Source organism: Nyctereutes procyonoides, unplaced genomic scaffold (assembly GCF_905146905.1).
Source record: "Nyctereutes procyonoides isolate TBG_1078 unplaced genomic scaffold, NYPRO_anot_genome, whole genome shotgun sequence".
In the NCBI taxonomy this organism is placed as follows: Eukaryota; Metazoa; Chordata; class Mammalia; order Carnivora; family Canidae; genus Nyctereutes; species Nyctereutes procyonoides.
The window spans coordinates 17770128-17790191 of record NW_026575040.1 but is presented as its reverse complement, the minus strand read 5'-3'; the positions used below and the strand labels follow the sequence as shown (position 1 = coordinate 17790191).

At 48.1% G+C, this 20064-nt stretch overlaps 1 protein-coding gene across 2 annotated transcripts in view; it reads left to right on the top strand.

Moving 5' to 3' along the window:
* The first annotated feature begins 597 nt into the window (after window positions 1–597).
* Window positions 598–20064, top strand: part of MYZAP (myocardial zonula adherens protein) — an 89246-nt gene continuing 69779 nt past the window's right edge. For both annotated transcript variants that reach the window (XM_055320233.1, XM_055320234.1), the window contains exons 1-2: window positions 598–790; window positions 11524–11610. In XM_055320233.1, the coding sequence (XP_055176208.1) occupies window positions 725–790; window positions 11524–11610 (153 nt within the window). In that variant the 5' untranslated portion in view covers window positions 598–724. The remainder of the gene's footprint in view (window positions 791–11523; window positions 11611–20064) is intronic.

Genomic DNA, 20064 nt, shown 5'->3' with positions numbered 1-20064 from the left:
TGAACGCGCAGGTGGACTTTGACCCCGCAGGCAGGAGAGGTCCGGGGTGTCCAGAGCTCCCAACCGCCCCGGGACGGACCCCGGGCGGGCGCTGCGCCGCGGGAAGGGGACACGGCGGGCCGCCGCCGCCAGGTCTGCGCCTCGGGGAGAAAATGCAGGCGGACGGGTCGGGCCGGCGCGCGGCGGCCCCGCCCCCCCGCGCCCGCCCCTCGGTGCCGGCCCCGCTGCAGCCGGAGCGGCTACAGACCCCCCGCGCCGGCCCCGCCCCCCGCGCCGGCCCCGCCCCCCGCGCCGGCCCCGCCCCCCGCGCCGGCCCCGCCCCCCGCGCCGGCCCCGCCCCCCGCGCCGGCCCCGCCCCCCGCGCCGGCCCCGCCCCCCGCGCCGGCCCCGCCCCCCGCGCCGGCCCCGCCGCTGCCTGAGTGGCTATAGACCCACCCCGCCCCTGGCCGGCCCCGCCCCCCGCGCCGGCCCCGCCGCTGCCTGAGTGGCTACAGACCCACCCCGCCCCTGGCCGGCCCCGCCCCGCCCCCGGCCGGCCCCGCCCCCGCCAGCCCCGCCCCCGGGCCGCCGCGGGAGCCGCTAAGGTCCCGCGCCTCGCCCCCCGCGCCCTCCTCGCCGCCTCGGAGCCGCTGTGGGCCGCACCGCCCGCGCTCAGGGCGGGCTGGGCGGGCTTTCTCCGCCGGAGCAGCGCCGCAGCCCGCCAGCCGCCGGCCGCCGACGCGGGATGCTGCGCTCCACGTCCACCGTCACTCTGCTCTCGGGCGGCGGCGCCAGGGCGCCCAGCAGGCGGGTGAGTACCCGGGGGGCGGGAGCCGCCTGGCCGCCGCGGGGTCCGGCGTTGGGGACGCGCGGGACCCGCCCGGCCTCGGTGCCCCGACCCTGGACCCAGCTCCGGCCGGCCCTGACCCTTCTCTCAACGTCCAGCCAAGGGCTCGTGGGGCTTAGGGGACTTTGTGGAATTCCCAGAAATTTCCTCTCCTTCCTGCCTCCTCTGTCAGGCCACGTTTATTGGTGGCATGAGTTTGAACAGCAAAGGGGAAGCTTTCCTGCAGTGCCCCTACTTGAGACTCAAACGTGATCAATGTCTTTAACACCCAAACTTGCCTCCTTTCAGCGATTAAAAGAAAGGGTCACTCGTCCCCACCGCTGATAGAGTAAGTGACTCTGGAGTGAGTTTAGCCAAGGTGCAGGCTTCTCCTTACAACATAGAGATCAGCAGCTGGCCACCTCCGTGCCCCCCTCCAGGAGCCCAGTGGTGTGGGGCTTGGATTTGTGCAAACCGCTTTCTTCATTCTGATCTCAGTGCAGCACAGTGTGGCAGCAGGGGTAGCCCTGGAAGCCCTGGAAGCCCTGGAAGCCCTGGGCACCATGTCCAGGGAGGCTGCCCTTTAGAAGCGCTCTGTCTGTCGCTGTTCCTCTTGTTGCGTTTTCCCTCACCTCTCCAGGGGCTCAGTGAAGGATGCTAGGCACAAGCAGGTGGCATCATCCCCGTTCTGGTATCTCTTCCAGGATTAGCACCTCAGCACACTGCCAGCGCCTTGGCTTCTGGCTTTTTAGTTCATCCATTCCTCAAAGTATTCGTGATAGTTATCATTTGGTGCCTCTTTTCTGTGGTTGAGACTTCTCTAATCATGTTCCCCAAGTTTTAGCTTAAACAGGTGCTTAAGTCCGAGCCAGGACCCTCTTGGGCACTCCGGACTTCTAGTCTTGTGGACATCCTGTTTGTATTTCCATACCTCAGCCAAGTGACAAGCGGTGGCCTTATGTGCTGTCTTTCTTTAGCTCTAGAAGAAAGGCATTGCGTTACTCTTGGGTGTGGGCGAAGCGATGGATTCTGCGGGGAGTGGGTGCGGGCGTGTGTGCGTGTGTGTGTGTGTGTGTGTGTGTACGCCAGACACGTACAGCTGACAGAACTCTGGTTGTCCAGTCGTTAGCTTTATATATATATTTTAAAGATTTATTTATTTATTCATGAGAGACACAGACAGAGAGAGAGGCAGAGACACAGGCAGAGGGAGAAGCAGGCTCCAAGCAGGGATCCTGGGATCATGACCTGAGGTGAAGGCAGGTGCCCAACCACTGAGCCACCCAGGCGTCCCAGTCATTAGCTTTATAAAGCAAGATCCACATCAGGGCCAAGCAAGTTTCCAACTATATGTAGTCTGTCTTACTCTAAGACAGGCATTTGCCTTTTTTCTATGGAAATTGTGCTCAGTTGGAACACAGTTGTGATTGAGAAAGAATGAAGTCACTGAAAAGCCAGCCTTGAGCCTGGATAGGGTCATGCGCAGGACCAGACTGCATGAAAGTGTCAAGTCTCCCTCCAGAGATGGGCAGCTAGAGCGAGTGGATGCCGATGTGACTAGTACACTACATTGCCTTTCTGTAGATTGTTTTTCCCATATGTTTACTTTCAAGTATTTTTTTAGTTGTAAATGGCACAATGGACAGACTATTGAAAAGGCTTTGCCTTCTGTTTTTTTTTTTTTAAAGATTTTATTTATTTATTCATGAGAGAGGCAGAGACACAGGCAGAGGGAGAAGCAGGCTCCATGCAGGGAGCCCGATGTGGGACTTGATCCTGGGACTCTAGGATATGCCCTGAGCCAAAGGCAGATGCTCAACCCCTGAGGCACCCAGGCATCTCTGCCTTTTGAATAGGACAACCAAAGTACTTTGGGCTAGAGAGGTCAGGGACCTGAATCAGACCATCTGAGACTGTTTTGAGCACACAGGTACTAGCATACCTGTTCAGGAAAGAAGTCCTAGGTTCCCTTTACGATTTCCTCTGCTCATGATTTGCAAATGCCACAGGTCCTGTCTGTGTTGATGTGCGTGGGGGGCAAGGTGGGAAGATGTGATCTGTTGACTGATTTTTTTTTTTTTAAACAACATGTATAGATATCCTTCTGGATGATACAAGGCTGGGCATTGGGGTCCACTGTACCCATGAAGGCAGGTTTTTTTTTTTTTTTAAAGATTTTATTATTTATTCATGAGAGATGCACAGAGAGAGGCAGACACAGGCAGAGGAAGAAGCAGGCTCCCCGCAGGGAGCCCAACGTGGGACTCAATCCCAGGACCCCGGGATCATGCCCTGGGCGGAAGGCAGACGCACAACCACTGAGCCACCCAGGCACCCCTATGGAGGCAGTTATTGTCACAGACTACTATCATACAAAGTGATGGTTGTTAAAGTGGGGTACGGTGTTTTTCTTGTTTTTTATTTTTTTTAAAATATTTTATTTATTCATGAGAGACACAGAGATGCAGAAACACAGGCAGAGAGAGAAGCAGGCTCCCTGTAGGGAGCCTGTTGCAGGGCTCGATCTCAGGACCCTGGGATCACAACCTGAGCCAAAGGCAGATGCTTCAACCACAGAACCACACGTAGGTGATGGTCTTGAACAAGAACATGCTAGTGATCAAAATAGCATCTGTTTTCTCCAAAGAGCTTACCAAATTAGGGACTGCGGGAGAACCAGGCCGTGCTGGTCCAGCTATTCAGACAACTAGAAATGGTGGTGACAGCTGACATTGAGTAGGGAATTTTCTGAGTCAGCCACCCGGGGTGGTGTAGCCAGACCAGACTGTCACTGGTCATCCCTTGTTCCGTGGCTGTTACCTACAATTTGTACTTCCTTCTTATCTGAAATCATGTCCCAAAGAAGAAAATTGGTGGGAAAGTAATTTCTGTCAGCTGATAAGCAAAGAGGCATTTGTGGATGCCAACCAACAGGGGTTGTGAAATTAAAAAAACCAAACAAACAAAACCTCCCTTCAAGCCAGTTGCAAAACTAAAAATAGTTTTATCTGTAGCAACAACAGGAAGATAGATTGGCTGGAGAATAACAACAGACAGAATGATGTCCTTAGTGAATGGGGGAAAGCATTTTTAAAAAAAACACTTGAATTGCTTCACAATTTTGAAGGGAATTTTGCACATCAAGTTAATCCCACGAAATGGGCCTTTGAGATGAAAGGTCAGTGGTGTGGATAGGTTGTGTGTGTTGGGGGGGAAGGCTTCGCACAGCCAAATACTTTTGGTTGAGTTGCTCAGCTGGGGTGGTGAGAGACTTAGATCTGTCAAGGGTTTCCTCCAGCGCCACGCTGTCCTGATAAGAGATTGTTGGCTGGTATTGCTGGTATCATGGCCCCTCAGTGGCTCATAAAAAAAACAAACAAACCAGAAGCCAACCCAAAAAGGCCACAGGATAGCACTGTCTCCTACCCTGCTCTTAGGGCTATTTCTTTCTCTCTGGCAAAGGCTTCCTCTGTCAAAACCCAGTTGGCCTGCCAGGCCTCACTCCCTAGCTAATGCACACTCTCCTTGGTCCCATTTTGGTCTGGTTGGCTCAAAATAAAGAGTGTTCCTTAGCTGGCCAGTGAATGGGTCAGACAGGTATTTACCTCATTTCCTTTTCACAGAAACACGTGTGTGCACAGCTTCCCTAGAGGTGGGCTCTGAGGAAGGGACATGGCGTTGTGGGACCTCAGGGCCTGGTAGGAGGAAGTAGCACCCAACTTGGTGTGTCAGAGGTGTGATGAACAGACCTGGGTCCTGGGGACTCTTAAGGAAACTTGATTTCCTCAAGACTGCGACCCCGTGGTGGTGCTGCAGAGGGTATGGAGCAGGATCCTGGCCTGTTTCGTGTCTTCAGTGGCCTGTGAGAGGGCTGCATCCGTGGTCCAGGTCACAGTTGTCTGCACTGAGTGCCCACACCTGAATGAGAGACCCAGACGCCCGAGCTTCTGATCACTTGGGAAAGCCTTTCAAGTCAGCCTCAGAAATTGTCTAGTTGTGCTCCAGGAGCTGTGGATCCAGGGCAAACTAACCAGAGACCATGTCAAGAAGCTTCCATTTGAAACACTTGGAGCAATTGGCAGCGTCCTGGTCTTAGGGCTATCTGTGGCAAGCTCCCCCAGTCTAAAACCGGTCCAGTGGGCTATTTCCCTCTGTTCAGCTTTAGGTGAGTGCTGGTTTCCTAAATTTCAGTCATCCTGCTGCTGATTCTCCTTAGTACTCGGAGACCGGAAGGCCCTTTCTAAAATGCAAAATCTGGTTAGCTGATGTCTCTGCTTAAGGAGCCTCCCTGCTACTACCAACAGCAAGTGCAAAATCCTTATTTTAGCTTCCAGACCTTTCTGATTTGGCCTTCGCCTTCGTTTTCCCCCTCCCACACTTTTTCAAGATACTCCGAATTGCTTGCCATTCCCCAAGGTTTCCATGCTGTTCCTCGCCTCTCTCATGGTTCTTTAACAAAGGGTCTGCTCCTCCAGGAGCCCGTCTGAGCTCTCCCCTTCCTTGTTTCCCTAGAGGCCGGTGCACCCGGTCATTGCTTGCTTCAGCTATGATTAACTATTTGAAGAGAGGGGTTAGGGCCCAGCATAATTGGTGCTTAAAAAGAGGAGGATGCCACTGGGGTCCTAAAGGGGCCACACTTCACACCGAATTGGCAAACAGGAAATCAGGAAGAGAAGCTTGGGATAAAGCCATCCCATCACCCTTGGCCCACCTGGACAGGAAGCAGGTGACAAATGGATGGGAGTGCTGACCCAGGTGAAGAGTTTGATAGTTCTGGGAAGGCCTCCAAATAGTCCAGTTGCCTCATCCTGTTGCACAAGTTGGAGCTACATTCCTTTGGTTAAGTCAGTGGTTCTCAACCCTGGTTATACCTAGAATCACTGACAAGCTTAAAATACCTATGCCCAGGCCCCACCCAGGCAGTTTAAATGAGAACCTCTGAAAGTAGAGAATAACACCAGTGTTTTTCAGGAAGTTCCCCAGGTGATTCTAATGTGCAGTCAAGAATAGGAACTACTTTAATCATTGCTGTCTTCTTACAGCTTCCTTGGGAATACAGACACTCCCGGGACAGTGCTCTGGAAGGTCCCTTTGGCTTTGTGAAACGTCAAGGTGGTGGTGGGGGCAGAGTGGGCGGGGGGGGGGGGCGCGGCTGCCACTCCAGGTCACACTGGTATTTGTGTGCATTCATTTATTTGCATTTTCTGTCTGCATGTTGGCATTCCTGAGCACATTGTGTGCTTGTACAGAAATGAGCCAGTGAGGACAGGAAGGAGAGGTCACTGTCCTTGTATTTATGAGTTTTGTCTGGAGTCAGTCCTGACATAGGAAAGAGGGGCTCTAGAACATTTTACACCACCTACAGAGTCCAAGTATGTAGATTAGCTACTGTCTTTGGGGCCATATTTGGCCCTCTTGGCTTGTTTTGTATCCTTCTGTGATAATGATTTTTACAGTGGCCTGTAAAACCTAAGTATTTACTGTTTGGCCCTTTACAGAAAAGGTTTGCCCCTCTCTGGTGTAGATAATCCATCCTGTAAGTTCAGGACAACAGTAGAGCTAAGAGGCCTACTCTACATGGGGCATGCCCTGTTGCACACAGCCTGACCCACATATTCCAGAGACTTTATGCTTGTGCTGAGTAGAATGTGGTGTCTGTGCTCCGAGCCACAACCACATGAACCACACCTCTTGTTGTTAGGTGGAACTGGGCAGGAACCCACAGTCACAAAGTGGACCAGGCCTTAGAGAAATGGAAATGCATTTGGCTAATTTCCTTAGGGAAATACATCATTGTAAACTGATTAGCAACCGCCTAACCCCACCCCCTCCTTGGGTCATCTTCTCCACCCCTTTTTTATTTGATGATAGTTTTCTCTTGGGTGAACCCATATACTGAAGCTGAGAGCATGATGGTATGTGGGTCCCCAGATTCCCCCATAGATGGAGATCTACTCTACCTCCACAAAGGGGGAGGTGGTCAGAAACAAGGCCCCAGAGGACCTGCCTAGCTCCTAGGTGCCCTGAATTGCAGACAAGGGCTTGGCTGTGTATTTTTTTTGTGGAGGAGGCTTGAATACTATCTGCCCCTCCCTTGACCTCTCTCCCAGAGGGGTTGGTTTGAAGAAAGTGGAAGGTTCTCTGGGGAGTTTCAGATATAGTCACCTTACTGTGTTTTAGTTCAACCTAAAAAGAAACTCATACTGACATTTAATTTACTGAGCAAGCAAGTGCCTGTTACATGTTGATACTATGCTAAGCCCTGGAAGGGCAACGAAAGCAATTAAAGTACAAAGTTTGCTTCATCTCTCCCCTATTTCCCCCCCTTCCATCCGTGTTGTAATGTGTGGAATGTAATAGGAGGTACTCAATAATTGCTGTTGAATCACTGAACTCAGATTTGAGTGTTAGTCCCTTCCTCCCAAGAACTGAATGACTCCTGATTGTCTTCCACTAGTGACCTTGCTTCTCCATCAGGCATTTGTAGCTTGTTAGAGTTTGGCCCCTACCCATTTGTTTTCTTCTCCCACTCTAGTGTAGGCTGCAGGCTCACTTACAGTTCTCAGAACATTCTCGCATCTGTGCCTTTGGCCAGCCTGGAGCAAATGCCTTGCCTGGTAGTTGTGTGCTGTATTGTGATGATGGATTCTCCAAACCTTATTGAACCACAAAGTCCTTTTTGTCCTTCTATACCCAGCTCAAATGTCATCTCTAGGAGCCTTTGATATATGCCGCCCCCCCCAGTTAAGACTATTGTTCCTTTCATATTCCTACTCCTTTATAAAGGAAGTGCGGTTCCACCATGCCTTAATCACTGAGCTACCCTGCCTCTCAGGACCTTATACTGGTTATGCTAAGTGTTCTTATTTGCCTTGATTGGGTATATTTTTGGGTTCTAAGCTCTTGGCAACATGGCTGTTTCTTTTTCATCTTGATACTCTCATTGCCCGTAAAGGTATTTTATTTTATTTTTTACTTATTTTATTTTTATTTTTAAAGTTTTTTTCCTTAAAAGTATTTTATAAGTAGTAGGTGTTCTGTAACCTAATGATGACATACACTGAGTCCACTTTCCTGCTTTCGATCCACTGGAAGGGACCCTTGCATGTAGGGACAGCTAACCCAGTAGCTGTGGTGTTCAGGGAAAGTAAGATTCAGTTCTTCTCATTGTTCAGAACATAAGGCTGACCCAACTGCTGCAGGAGTCCCTGGGAATAAAATACTCTACCTTCCTCAAGTATTGCCCAGCTTAGGCTGCTCTGGGTATTATTATCCGAGTTTAAGGAAACCATGGAGACCAGTATCATAAAATGCTCAGAGAGATAAACAATGCTGCCTTGATCTTACTCAGTGGGAAATTTTCCCACGGGAAGATTTCCTGAAAGTGAATGAATAAAAGGAGGTTAACTTTACCATGTCCACCTAAGTGGGTACCTTCAGGGGTTACTCTGTGCTTCTGTTGAGGAATTCAGAGTGTTTTCTAGATCTCTGGGTTGTTCTCTTTGCTGCTCCTGAGGCGGCCCTATGGACCAAGGAAAGCTTCATCTGTTGCTCTCTCTTTTCGATACAGTCTCTCTCAATCTTTATTATTGCTTTTACTGCTATTATCTTTAATTAAAAAATTTACACATACTTGAAACAGTTGGAAACAATGTGAGAATCCCACTATACAGAGATAACCATCACCACCACCAGCTGGTATGTTTCCTTAAAGATATTTTTCCCCCCATAAACCTATGCAGATTATTAGAGTATATTTAAAAAACAAAAAGGGGTTATTATTAACATTTTTTCTTGCAACTTTCTTTTTTTCACATGACAACACATTTGGCCATCTTTTTAGGAAGGCATCTGATCCTCTTCAATGCTGGATTTAAACTGTGTCTGTGTGGTTCCTCTATCAGAGGGCCAGCACTGATGAGAAGATGCTGGCCCCATGTGTAGCCCGTCCTTAAAGCACCTCTAATGACATGAGAGGACATTTACCACAGGGGCCTGGGTGTGGCCTCAAGAACCCGCTGCAATTGCCAGGTAGCTTTGAAGGCAAATGTGTTATTTTACAGGTTCATTTTATGTTAGTTAATTATCTAACACCAGGTAAAACTGGTGGTTTAGAGAAATATTTTCTGTTTATCCTGTGGCTTTGTCATACCCCAGGGTATACTTGGCTCATTGTTGAGTGCTGCAGGAAGCCTGTTGAGGAATATCAAAGTACTGGGTGGACAGATAAAGAATTGTCTCAAATAAGGGAGGGGAATATTGTACTTTTGAGGGATTGGACCGATGGGGTGCCTTCTGGGCCTTGTCTCCTCTTCAGTCTTTAGTTTATTCTAAAAATTACTGCTATTAAGGATTACCCTTCTAGACCAATCACCCTACAAAAAGTATCACTTACAATAGATCTATTGATCAAATTGATATTATCATGGAAAGTAGTAAGTTGCAGGTATATTAATTTGCTAGGGCTTCTGTTAAAAGTCCCACCGTCCCACCAGACCACTTGTACACTTGTGCAAGTGTGTGCATCTATTTACCCATGTGTAGGTACACACGTGTGTATGGAATGGGGTGTAGGAGAAAAGCACTTCCTTTTCTCTGCAAAATTATGCTATGGATTAGATCAGCCTATACAGAAGATTACTGAACGTCACAGACTTGGATTGCACTCCAATGCTTGTGCAAATGCCAGCTGGTTTCAGCGAGTCCATGTGGTCAGAGGTTTGCCTTTCTCTGGAGGAACTCGGATTCTCCTTGGTGCTATTACCTGTCGGCTATGAGAGCTACCTCCTAGCTGGAATAGGTAGTTTGTCTTTGGCCAACATGACTAGCAGTAAGCTTTGAAGGTTTGTTGCAAAGTTGGCCACATCAGAGGCAGTGGTGGCTCCGGGGCCCTGGGGGATGAGGCTGGCCCAGAGGTGAGTGAAGATGGAGTATGATTGCAAAATCAGGTCATTTAGTTGAAAGAGCTGGGGTTTTAAATCTCGAGGAGAAGAGGTTCAGAGGAAGGAAGCCTTTGTAGAGAAAAGAAAATTGGGTTGTCTTCCCTGAAGACAACCCAGGGTCCATTAGGTAGGAGTTCAGAGGGAACACATAAATTCATCATCAGGAAGTTGGAAGTACGAGATGTCTCAAAGGGAGGTGACAATGTATGTGGAAGTACTCACACATGTTCCAATGGGCTTTCTTACCTGCACATGGAAGATGCCATCCTCAGTCTCTGCACCCTCTTCATAGGCTGGCAGATTGGACTTCAAAGGTTTTTTGCAATCCCATCCCATTCTGGGTGTCTGGGCTGCAGGGTAGTTTTGCTCAGAGGTGGCTGTGCAGATGAAGTTGCAGGTATATTAATTTGCTAGGGCTTCTGTCAAAAGTCCCACCAGACCAAGTGGCTTAAACAACAGACCTCTATGACCCCATAGTTTTGGAGCTAGAAGTCCAAAATCAAGGTGTTGGTAGGGTTTGTTCCTTGTGAGGCATGTGTGAGAACGATCCATTCCAGGCTTCTCTCTTCAGCATGTTCACGTGGTGATCTGCCTATAGTGTGTCTATCTTCAGGGTTCCCTTTTTATAAGGACATACCTCATTTTGGATTAGGACCCACCTTGATTACCTCATTTTTAACTTAACCTCTCTGAAGATTCTGTTTCCAAATAAGATCACATTCAGAGGTGCTGCTGGGGCTTAGGGCATTTTAGGGGGACACAGTGCGGTCCATATCAGGGACAAGCAGCGTGCCCACGAGGCAAGCCCACATGGCTGCAGCTGGGTACTCTGTCTGCTGCTGGGACCCTCTTTGGGCTTTTCTGGTGGCCTGATCACTTCTCCCTGGGAGGTCACAGCAGGACCAGGCTGTGACATTAGGGTACCTCATTGAAGTGGAGTCAGTGGTTGAGCGTTTGCCTTTGGCTCAGGGCGTGATCCCGGTGTCCTGGAATCGAGTCCTGCATCGGGCTCCCTGTGGGGAGCCTGCTTTTTCCTCTACCTGTGTCTCTGCCTCTGTGTGTGTTTCTCATGAATAAATAAAATCTTAAAAAACTTTTTTTTTAAGAAGTGGAGTTCTACAACATTTCTCTTTGTGTGATTGGCTTCTTTCACTTGACATAATGTCCTCAGGGTTCACCCATGTTGCAGCATGTGTCAGAATTTCCTTCCTTTTTGAGTCTGGACAATAGTCCATCCTGTGCAGACACCACATTTTATTTATCCATTCAGCCATTGATGGACATTTGTATTGCTTCCACGTTTTGGCTGTTGTGCAGAGCACTGCTATGAACATGAGTGTGTAGACTTTTATAAAACTTTGTGCTTATGCACACGCATGTCTGTTTGAGAAAAATTCAGCATATGGTCAACGAGAAAGAGACTCCACCGTCCGATCACCACGGTGTATATTTTTACCTCTATCCGCCTAGCCGTGTTCTGACCTAAGCACGTGAGATATGATCATTCTGTACACACTTTTCTGGAACTTGAGCCATTTAAAGAAACAGATGAATGTTGTGAGATGACTTGGTGATGTCCTTGTTCTGAGCAGCAGAGTGGTGAGTGCCTGTTCTGGGCCATGCAGAGGCTGGTCTTCTCTTTGGAGCTCCCGTGTGGTCAGTATGATCACCTCATTGCTTAGTGGGGGACACAGGCTCTGAGAAGCACAGGGTCACCTAGATCTTTCTACCTTAAATGTGGGTCCCTCACTGGCTTCTCTTCCCTTTCTCTCCTAGGCAAATGTCTGCAGACTGCGGCTGACAGTACCCCCCGAGAGTCCAGCCTTGGAGCCAGGTGAAAAGAAACTTGAAAGAAAAGAACAAGTAAGCCGCCTCTGAGGCAAAGCTCTGACAAGTTCTCCTCTCTGCACTCTTTTATTTGAACCCCTTACCCCTCCCATCCTCCATCCAGGCTATTCACAGAGTCTGAATGTCAGTGACTTGGCTGATGAAAAGGCCCTCTCGACCTTGCCACCCCATCTTCCATCTTCTCAGAAGTCAGGCCGCCCTGCCTGGCTGGCCCTGCTGGCCTCCTGCCCCTGCTCTTGTTTCCTGGTGAACGCTGGCTCTGTGTGGCCTCAAAGCCGCAGGGATGCTGGCCTTCGTGACAGGTGCTGTGGCAGGGAACGAGTTTTTCCTGAAAAAGCTAAGTCCTGTCCAGTCAAAGGGCCCATTGTGAGCTGCCTGCGGCTGAGCCTTTCTCAGCAGCTGGGGGTGGAAGCCCATCTCCCGGTGCAGGCCACCGGAGAGGACAGGCCCAGCACATAGCCTGGGCGACAGGCAAGGGCACTAGGGTGGAGGGTGGAGGAGGTCAGCAGGGATTTTTGTGCCAGCCTCTGTGCTCAGTGCTAGGCCGTGAAGGTAAGTGTGACCTTGTCCTTGTCTTGGAGGAGCTCGAAGTTCTTCAGGTGAGACAGACCCCTGAACAATGCTGACATGATAGTTAGGATCAGAAGGACAAGAAGGTCTCTGGGAACACCAGGAAGGGAAGAACTGACCGCTGGGGGTGACATTGAAGCAGGGGCCCAAAGGATACACAGGGGGCACTACTCAACTCCAGACCTCTTGTCCTGGGCAAGCCCTTTATCTCATTCACAAATAGTTAGGAGACGCCTTCCGTATCTCAGGCACTGGGCATGTGAGTGTAGCGTGCTAGAGTGTACTACACTGTGAGGACAGTACTGAACAAAGCAGGGAACAAAAAAGTGCCTGTCCTTTTTGGACTTATCTCCTAGTTGTGGGGGAGAATTAAAAAATAAAAAATAAAATATATCTCATAGAATTTAGGAAGTAATAATTGCTGATGAAGACAAAGCAAGGGAAGGGGACAAGAGGACTGAGGGGCAGGTAGTAATTTTTCTTGTGCATTTATTTTGCATAAGCATAAAATAAAACAGTAAAATGGTATGATATGTGGTAACAGAAGTTTTGTAAATGGAATCATGAAATAATGACAAGCTTTGCTATGGAGGTGACCACTAATGTATAAAAAAGAAAGGTCGTCTTTGAGTGGTAAATGGTTGATAACAGCCCTAAATTCACTGTTGGTCTTGGTCTCTTCTCTCCTTCTCTTATTCCCTTCTTCTCCCCACTTTCTACCAAGGACAGAGCACTAATTCAAATGATGAATGACAGGGTAAAGGAGGGGAAATGAGGTTATGACTAGAGCAAGGTTGAGAGAAAGTCATATTGCTTATCTGCTTAAGGAGAGAGGTTGGGTTCCACCAAAGGATCCAGAAAAATGGCTGATTCCAAGTGGAGCAAGGCAAGTACAGAGCAAGCCTGGGGACATCTCGTGTGGGAAAGTGAGGTGGCACTCAGATGAGTGGGGTCCTAGCAAAGGACCCAGAAGCCAGTTTGAAAGGGGGTCTCACTGCACTGGCAAAACTGCCAACAACGTGAACATCAAAAAGCAATGGCAGTAATATGTTTTGACAAATTGAATAATTAAAAGAGTTCATGAGTTTATAGTAAGCATCAGATTTAGAAAGAGTGCTCTTCTACAGAACTTCAGCTGATAAATTTGGAAAATCTCTATTTTGTAATCTCAAGGGCAGTTCATCAGTGGATGCAAAGCTAGTTGGTGGAAGTTTATTGTGGAACAGTATTTTCACATAGTCCCAGAGTATCACCTCACAGGTTACTTTCTGACTTGAAGGCACAGTGGTGCAATCTGGCAGCCAGTGTTTCAACCAAGCGATACAATCTAGCTTCACCAATAGTGGGGCAGCCTGGTGGATGGGCTTCCAAGGTGATGCAGTCAAGGACTGCACAGGATCACCTATGTGATATTCATGCCAAACTTGTTAAACTAAACTGAATAGTAAGGAAACAAAGAAACCCCAGATATGGGACATTGTGCAGAACAATTGGCGTAGAGGAGACTAAGGAGAGGTTAATATCAAATATAAGGAGCAAACCTTGGTTAGATCCAGGATCAAAAAAAACCCGTACAGGTCATATTGAGATAGTTGTACAGTTTTGAGTATGAACCACTTACTGGATATTATTGAATAAATGTTACTTTTCTTACTTGTGATAATGGTACTTTGGTTATGTAGTTGAACTGTATTCTCAGCCTGCATATAGCTTTGAACATTCTCTAAAGAAAGAGTTTGAGGGTAAAAGCTCATAACCAGAACCACCTAGACACGTGTTGTTGACTAGATGGAGTGGGCCACTGTGCTGCTGGGGGGTATCCCTCCTGGCCAGTCTGCTGCCCTGTCTGGACCTGAGCTGTCCAGGGGCTCACAGGCTGCTTATTAGCACGCGAGGAATCAGGAGTACTCTTTGAGGAAGCAGCCCAAGCTGGAGGGAGTGACAAGACCAGAGCCATGGCAGCTGTCCCTGTATGCATGGCAGGGGAGGTGGGGAATTGGGCTGTTGGAGTTAGACCCAAGCTGCAGGCCTGGACGGATGTTCATGAAGGGTTTCTGGTGCTGTGAGGCACCAGAGGGCATGTCACCGCTAAGAGATATCAAGTATTCCCAAGGAAAGAAGGCATGTGTTCCACATCAAGCAGGAGTTGGTAACCAAGTTATGTGCTTTGATTTGCCCATTTGTCCTAAACAGTGCTTTTCAAACTTTCAAAGCAATAGGATCTGCTTTTTTTTTTTAAATCAGAATATTACTATGAGCCCTCATATATAAGTCAGGTAAAAGTGGTGCTAGTGTGGGGCCAGGGTCCCCCTGTTTTCCCTGGCCACCTCCTGTGGGTACATGAGAACCCCAGGGCTGTGAGGAGCACAGGGCAGAGCCATGAGGGCAGAGCATGTGTCAAGTAGCCTCATATGCTGGGCGGACCAGGTGTGCAGCCTAAGTGCCCATCTGTGATGTGTCGGTGACTCACTGCAGAAGAATTGGGGTAGAGTGGAGGAAGGTGGGGCCAGCTGTTTCCCCAGGACTGAAGTCCTTGGGTGGTGGTTGCACTAGAAGGTACTGGTGGTTACTGTGAGGCTGTTCTGAGTGATTTTGCCACCATGTCCTGGCCAGCTGCCTGGGCTTGAGTCACGGGCCAGTGTGAGGCAGGAGCAAGGAGGCCCTGAAAGTGCCATGGGATGTGCCTCCACTATCATTGTTCCTCCCTGGGACATTGTGGGCCACAACACTGCAAGGTGCCAAGAACTCTGGATGGCCCTTCCTATTGAGATGACTTGGGTTTCCTGGAGGCACCAGGGGTGAGCAAAGGCTGGGGGGATTGGAGCTGACTCCAATCAGTCAAAGTGGGAAGGTGTAAAAGGCCTCAGTGGCTTCTGATGAAGGTAAACTTTGAGGACAAAATCCAGGATCCCGTTAGAGCTGTAGGTGACTGAGGGCAAGCCGGGGCTTTGACACCATCATGGATGATGCTTAGCATACTTTGAGCACCTGGGATTCCAAGGGGCAGCTGGCCACACACAGATGCCACTGCCACTTGGGCCGTTCTTCTGTGTGCTCTTCCCTGAATCCCTGGAGAAGGGGAGGGGTGTGGTGGATGGTATATTTTGCCCACCTTCATGATGGTGTGTTTGGAGACTTCTGGAAGCAGTTACAACAGAGGCATCTTTTTCAAGAGTCCTGCGTTCCTGGGGTGTATGTGGGAGGCTTCCTGCCCTTATGACAGACCATTCCTTTTTTTTTTTTTAATATTTTATTTATTTATTCATGAGAGAAATAGGCAGAGGTAGAAGCAGGTTTCTCGGGGGGAGCCCGATGTGGGACTGGATCCCCGGACCCCCGGAGCTGAAGGCAGACGCTCAACCAGGTGATCCTGGCAGACTGTTCCTGCCTGCTGCCTTTAGTCTTTCTCTTCTAGAAGATCCCGACTGCCCCAAGACTGCTTTTGTGGGCCACTGATGAGCTCCCAAACACTTCATTTCTCTGCTGCTTAGTTTCCTTATTTTAAAGAAAGCACAGTAATGCCTGATTGCAAAGAATAAGTGAGCTAATATATCCATATGCTCACCATATTGCTTAGTGAGGCAGCGACTCAGAGCCAATGTCAATCCTTCGAGTGCCAAGCACAGTGGCCCTTCTTTGCTTTTTTCCCTCAGACCCTCTGGGAGTTATTCCCCTTTCCTGAAACTGCCTGTCCTGCATTTTCCTCTTGGGCTGTGCCCATGAATCTTTGTTTGGTGTCCTTGTGTCCTTCTCCGTAAATCTGAGCATCCTCCTGCCCATGTCCTCAGGCCTTGCTGCTTCCTCTCTCTGCAGACTTTACCTCAGAGAACTCGTTCTTCCACGGTTTGGAGCCAGCCTCTGCAGGGAGACGCTTAACCTACACGCCAGCTCTGACCTCCTGATCCTGAGCCCTGTCCCACTGGTGGCCATGCCAGTGTTCAGTGTTCTCTACATGTGGTGTTTTTAGAATATAGATACCTAATCAGCACATCACCATTATTTTGGTATTTAAAAATATGAATGAATCTGGATCATTTATGAACAGACATACCCAGAAAGTTCTAGGCTGAATTGCAGTTTGGAATGGAACCCAGGTATTCACATTTAGAAAGTGTTCTGACGCCATCCCTCTCTGTTTGAGAGTCTCCTGAGGCATCTCACAGTGAGAAAGATGACCAGTGTTTTCTTACATTTGTTCTTCATAGGTATTTCCCTCAGAGCCATTTGAAATGAGGTGATGTCTTTTTATTTTGTCTCCCAGAGCTTAGGTCCCTGCCTTGCACATAGGAGGTGCTTCAAGAATGCCTTATGTGTTTTGTTTGTTTGTTTTGTTTTTATATTTTCTTAGGGCTGCCATAGCAAGTACCATGAACTGCATGGCTTAACAAACAAATTTATTGGCTTACAGTTTTGGAGATTAGAAGTCTGGAGTCAAGGTCCAGTCAGCAGGGTCATACCCTCTCTGCAGGCTCTAAAAGAATCTTCCCTTGCCTCTTTCAGCTGCTGGTGACTATGGCAGTCCCTCGCTATGGCTGCCTAACCCAAATCTTCACGTGGTATTCTCCTGATGTGTGTGTGTGTGTGTGTGTATCCAAATTTTCTCCTTTTTATGAGGATGCCCATTGTGCTGGATCAGGGCTCACTCTAATGACTTCATTTTAATTTGCCCTCTATCCAAATAAGGTCAAATTTGGAGCTACCAGGGGTTAGGACTCCAACATTTCTCTTTTTTTCAGGACACAGTTCAGCCCCAAACAATTTTTTTTTTTTTGGTAGAATGTTATCTTAAATTATATTAACTACTCAGATAAATTAGCCATGGGACTTTATTTATGTGTTAAAAATCATTAAGAATATGAGAGAAGAAATGCTCTTAGTTTGTGGATACACATTTCATACTGAGGAATTGATAATTGGTGTAGATAATGTTGAAATTAACCCCCATCATTTTCAAAGAATGCCATGAATGTATGTACCCATATTCCTATGTAAATCTGTATGTGGTGTATTCTTAGATACATGCACATAGCAGTAAGAGACAACACCAGCTATTATGGATTTATCAGCTAAATTGAGGTCTCACTGCGTACTTGAGTTTTAGTGAGCACAGCCTGAGCTCTGCTGATTCTGAGTCTGCGGGATGGTGAAGTCTTCTGCAAAGCAACAGAGTAATTTGAAGCAGATGATATTTCCGATAGCTGGTAACATCCTACCATCGTAGGTGTCCTTTAGCGACCTGTGTTTTTAAAGAACTCCAGAGAGGGAGAGCAGGTATATGTGTATGTATGAAACATTGGGAGCTTTCATAGCCCAGTATAATGTTTCAAAGGAGAAAAGTCTTGCCATTCAGTTTTACAGTCCCCTTTCCCTTAAAAGCCCCAGATGAGTAAGCGTGCTGAGTCCTCGTCCTTGGGGTGACTGTTTATACAACATCCCGGGCTGTTGCCAGGTAAGGGAGTGTGCTGCCAGGATTTAGATCAGCTCTGGGGCTGTCCTGATGGTGTGCAGGACTCCGTGTGCCTCTCAGAGATAGCAGGCCCAGGAGGATGGGAAGAGGCCTGAGTCCTAGTTCTGGTTCCCTACTGCCCACTGTGGTGTTTGGGCCAGGCAAGTCATCTCTAGGCCTCAGTTTTCTCTTCTAGCAACTGTAGATATTAGCCTGGGACCAGTGTTTTTCCAAGTTTCTTTAGCTATGGAATTCCTTATTCAACTGAATATATATATATGTAAGTCCATTGGTAAAAGAGGGAAAGCCTAGTAGCTGTGGTTTCAGACAAGACCAGGGCTGTGCCGGCTGTTCCAGCAGTGCTCCCCCACCCATCCTATACCCTCTACCCCCTGCCCCAGCCTCAGCCTTGTCAGACACTGAGGAGGGCTGGGGTACCATTTACAAACCCACTGGACTACCCAGCTCTTTTCCATTTTTCTGATCTCCTGGGATTATGATTGTTGCCCTGTGAAGAGGCCAGTCGAAGGGTGGATATCTCACTGTCACGGCACATTTGATGGTTGGGTGCAAACAGCACCAGGAAGAGAGAGGTAGACAGACAGAAGCATCCAGACAAACAACATAGACTTTAGCAGGATCCCAGATACTCAGAAATGTAAAGATCCTGCTAATAATAATAGAATCTGTTAATATCTACTAGTAATGTCCAGCAGCGTACCCGGGGTTTTATGTATATTCTGTGTATTTCTAGAACAACCCTTTGCAGTGGGTGGTATTATACCCCTTGTCCTTGATCAGGACAGGACCCTTGAACCTGAGTGCAGTAAATAACTGGCACAGGGCCACGCAGCTAGTACACCATGGATTTGCAGTTCCAACTTGGGTCTGTGCCATGGCCATGTTGCCATGGGAATGTCAACTCTCATACTTTCTCTTATCTGGGAAGGTCTGTCAGGATATTTATATTTTATCAATCAAGGTTACCTAATGTGTATACTGTATGACTGGGTTCCAGCAAAGAAGTTCCTGATTTTGCCTTCCAGATATTCTTCTTTTTTTTTTTTTCCTCTGGAGTTGTTGGGCCTAACCAGCTGTTGTCAGCTTAGAATCTAGAAGGTAATATCTTTAAGAAATTACCTCCTACCAGGATACTGTTATTAGAACTACACTCTCTTTGGGCTTTCTACTTGGCTAGAAGTTTTTCTTTTCCTTCTCTTTAAGCATTAAAAATGATTGGTCTTTGTCCAAGCATGAGTTTATTATTTTATATAAAATGGTGTCTGGAGTCTGTGAGCTCCTCAGAAATAACAAATACTTTAATAAGCCAAAGGTATCCATTTCTTTGAGGAAACTGGTCTGTCTCTCCCTTCCCTATTTCTCTCCCAGGCTGTGGGAAGGCCGCTCAGGATGGCTGCAGGGTTCATTATTCATTTTCGTCACAGGGAGACAAAACAATGTCAGGTGTGAGTCATGACCGGGGACTCCTAATTTGCTAGGATTGACACACAGGGCAGACGGGTCAGAGCACGTTCCTGAAAGTGCTGTCCTCAGCGGGCAAGATGAGTAAGATGCCCTTATTTCAACGCTCAGCTGTCCCTGTGTCAGCTGCTGCCCTCTGGTTGGAAGAAGAGGTTCAAAGCAAGAAGTTTTGGAAATAACTTGGTTTCTAGTTTGCATGTCATTTAGTTCAGGTAATGGTCCATCTAAGTCATATCAGCAGACTGGACATGTGACTGGCTGCCTCTCCTGGCCTCTGGGACCAGGGGCTGGTGGTGGTAGGCTATCACTGTGTGGCTGCTGTTATTTCTTCCCTGAGAACTCTTCTTCTAATTTTTTACAAAAGATTTTATTATTTATTTGAGGGGGTTGGGGAGAGCGCTAGAGCAATCACGAGCAGGGGAAGGAGCAGGGAAGAAGCAGACTCCCTTTTGAGCTTGGAGCTCAGTTTGGGGCTTGATCCCAAGACCCTGAGGTCATGACCTGAGCAACGCCTAACCAACTGAGCCACCCAGGCACCCCCTCCCTGAGAACTCTTCTTGACCAAAGGATTTTCTTCTTTTGCACAGAGCACTGTTTTGGATGATTAGATGCTCCAAATCTCTGGCATAGACCCAATTCCAAATGTTCTGCTTGCCTGCCTGCCTGCCTTCCTTCCTTCCAAACATATTTATTGTGCATATCTTTGTGCTGAGAGTTAGGGTTAAAACAGTACAGCAGATCCAGCCCCTGCGTTATGGAGCTTATCTTATGTAAGATCATATATTCTTAGGGTTTGGGAAATATGATCACCTATTACTGGCCTCACTGACCCCAGCTCTCCAGCAGCCATAAAGTCCTTGCGGCAGGAATTTAGGTGGAGTTACTTTCCTGTACTTTCTCCTTCTTTCTTTTCTTTTTTTTTTTTAAGATTTATTTATTTATTCATGATAGACACACACACACATACAGAG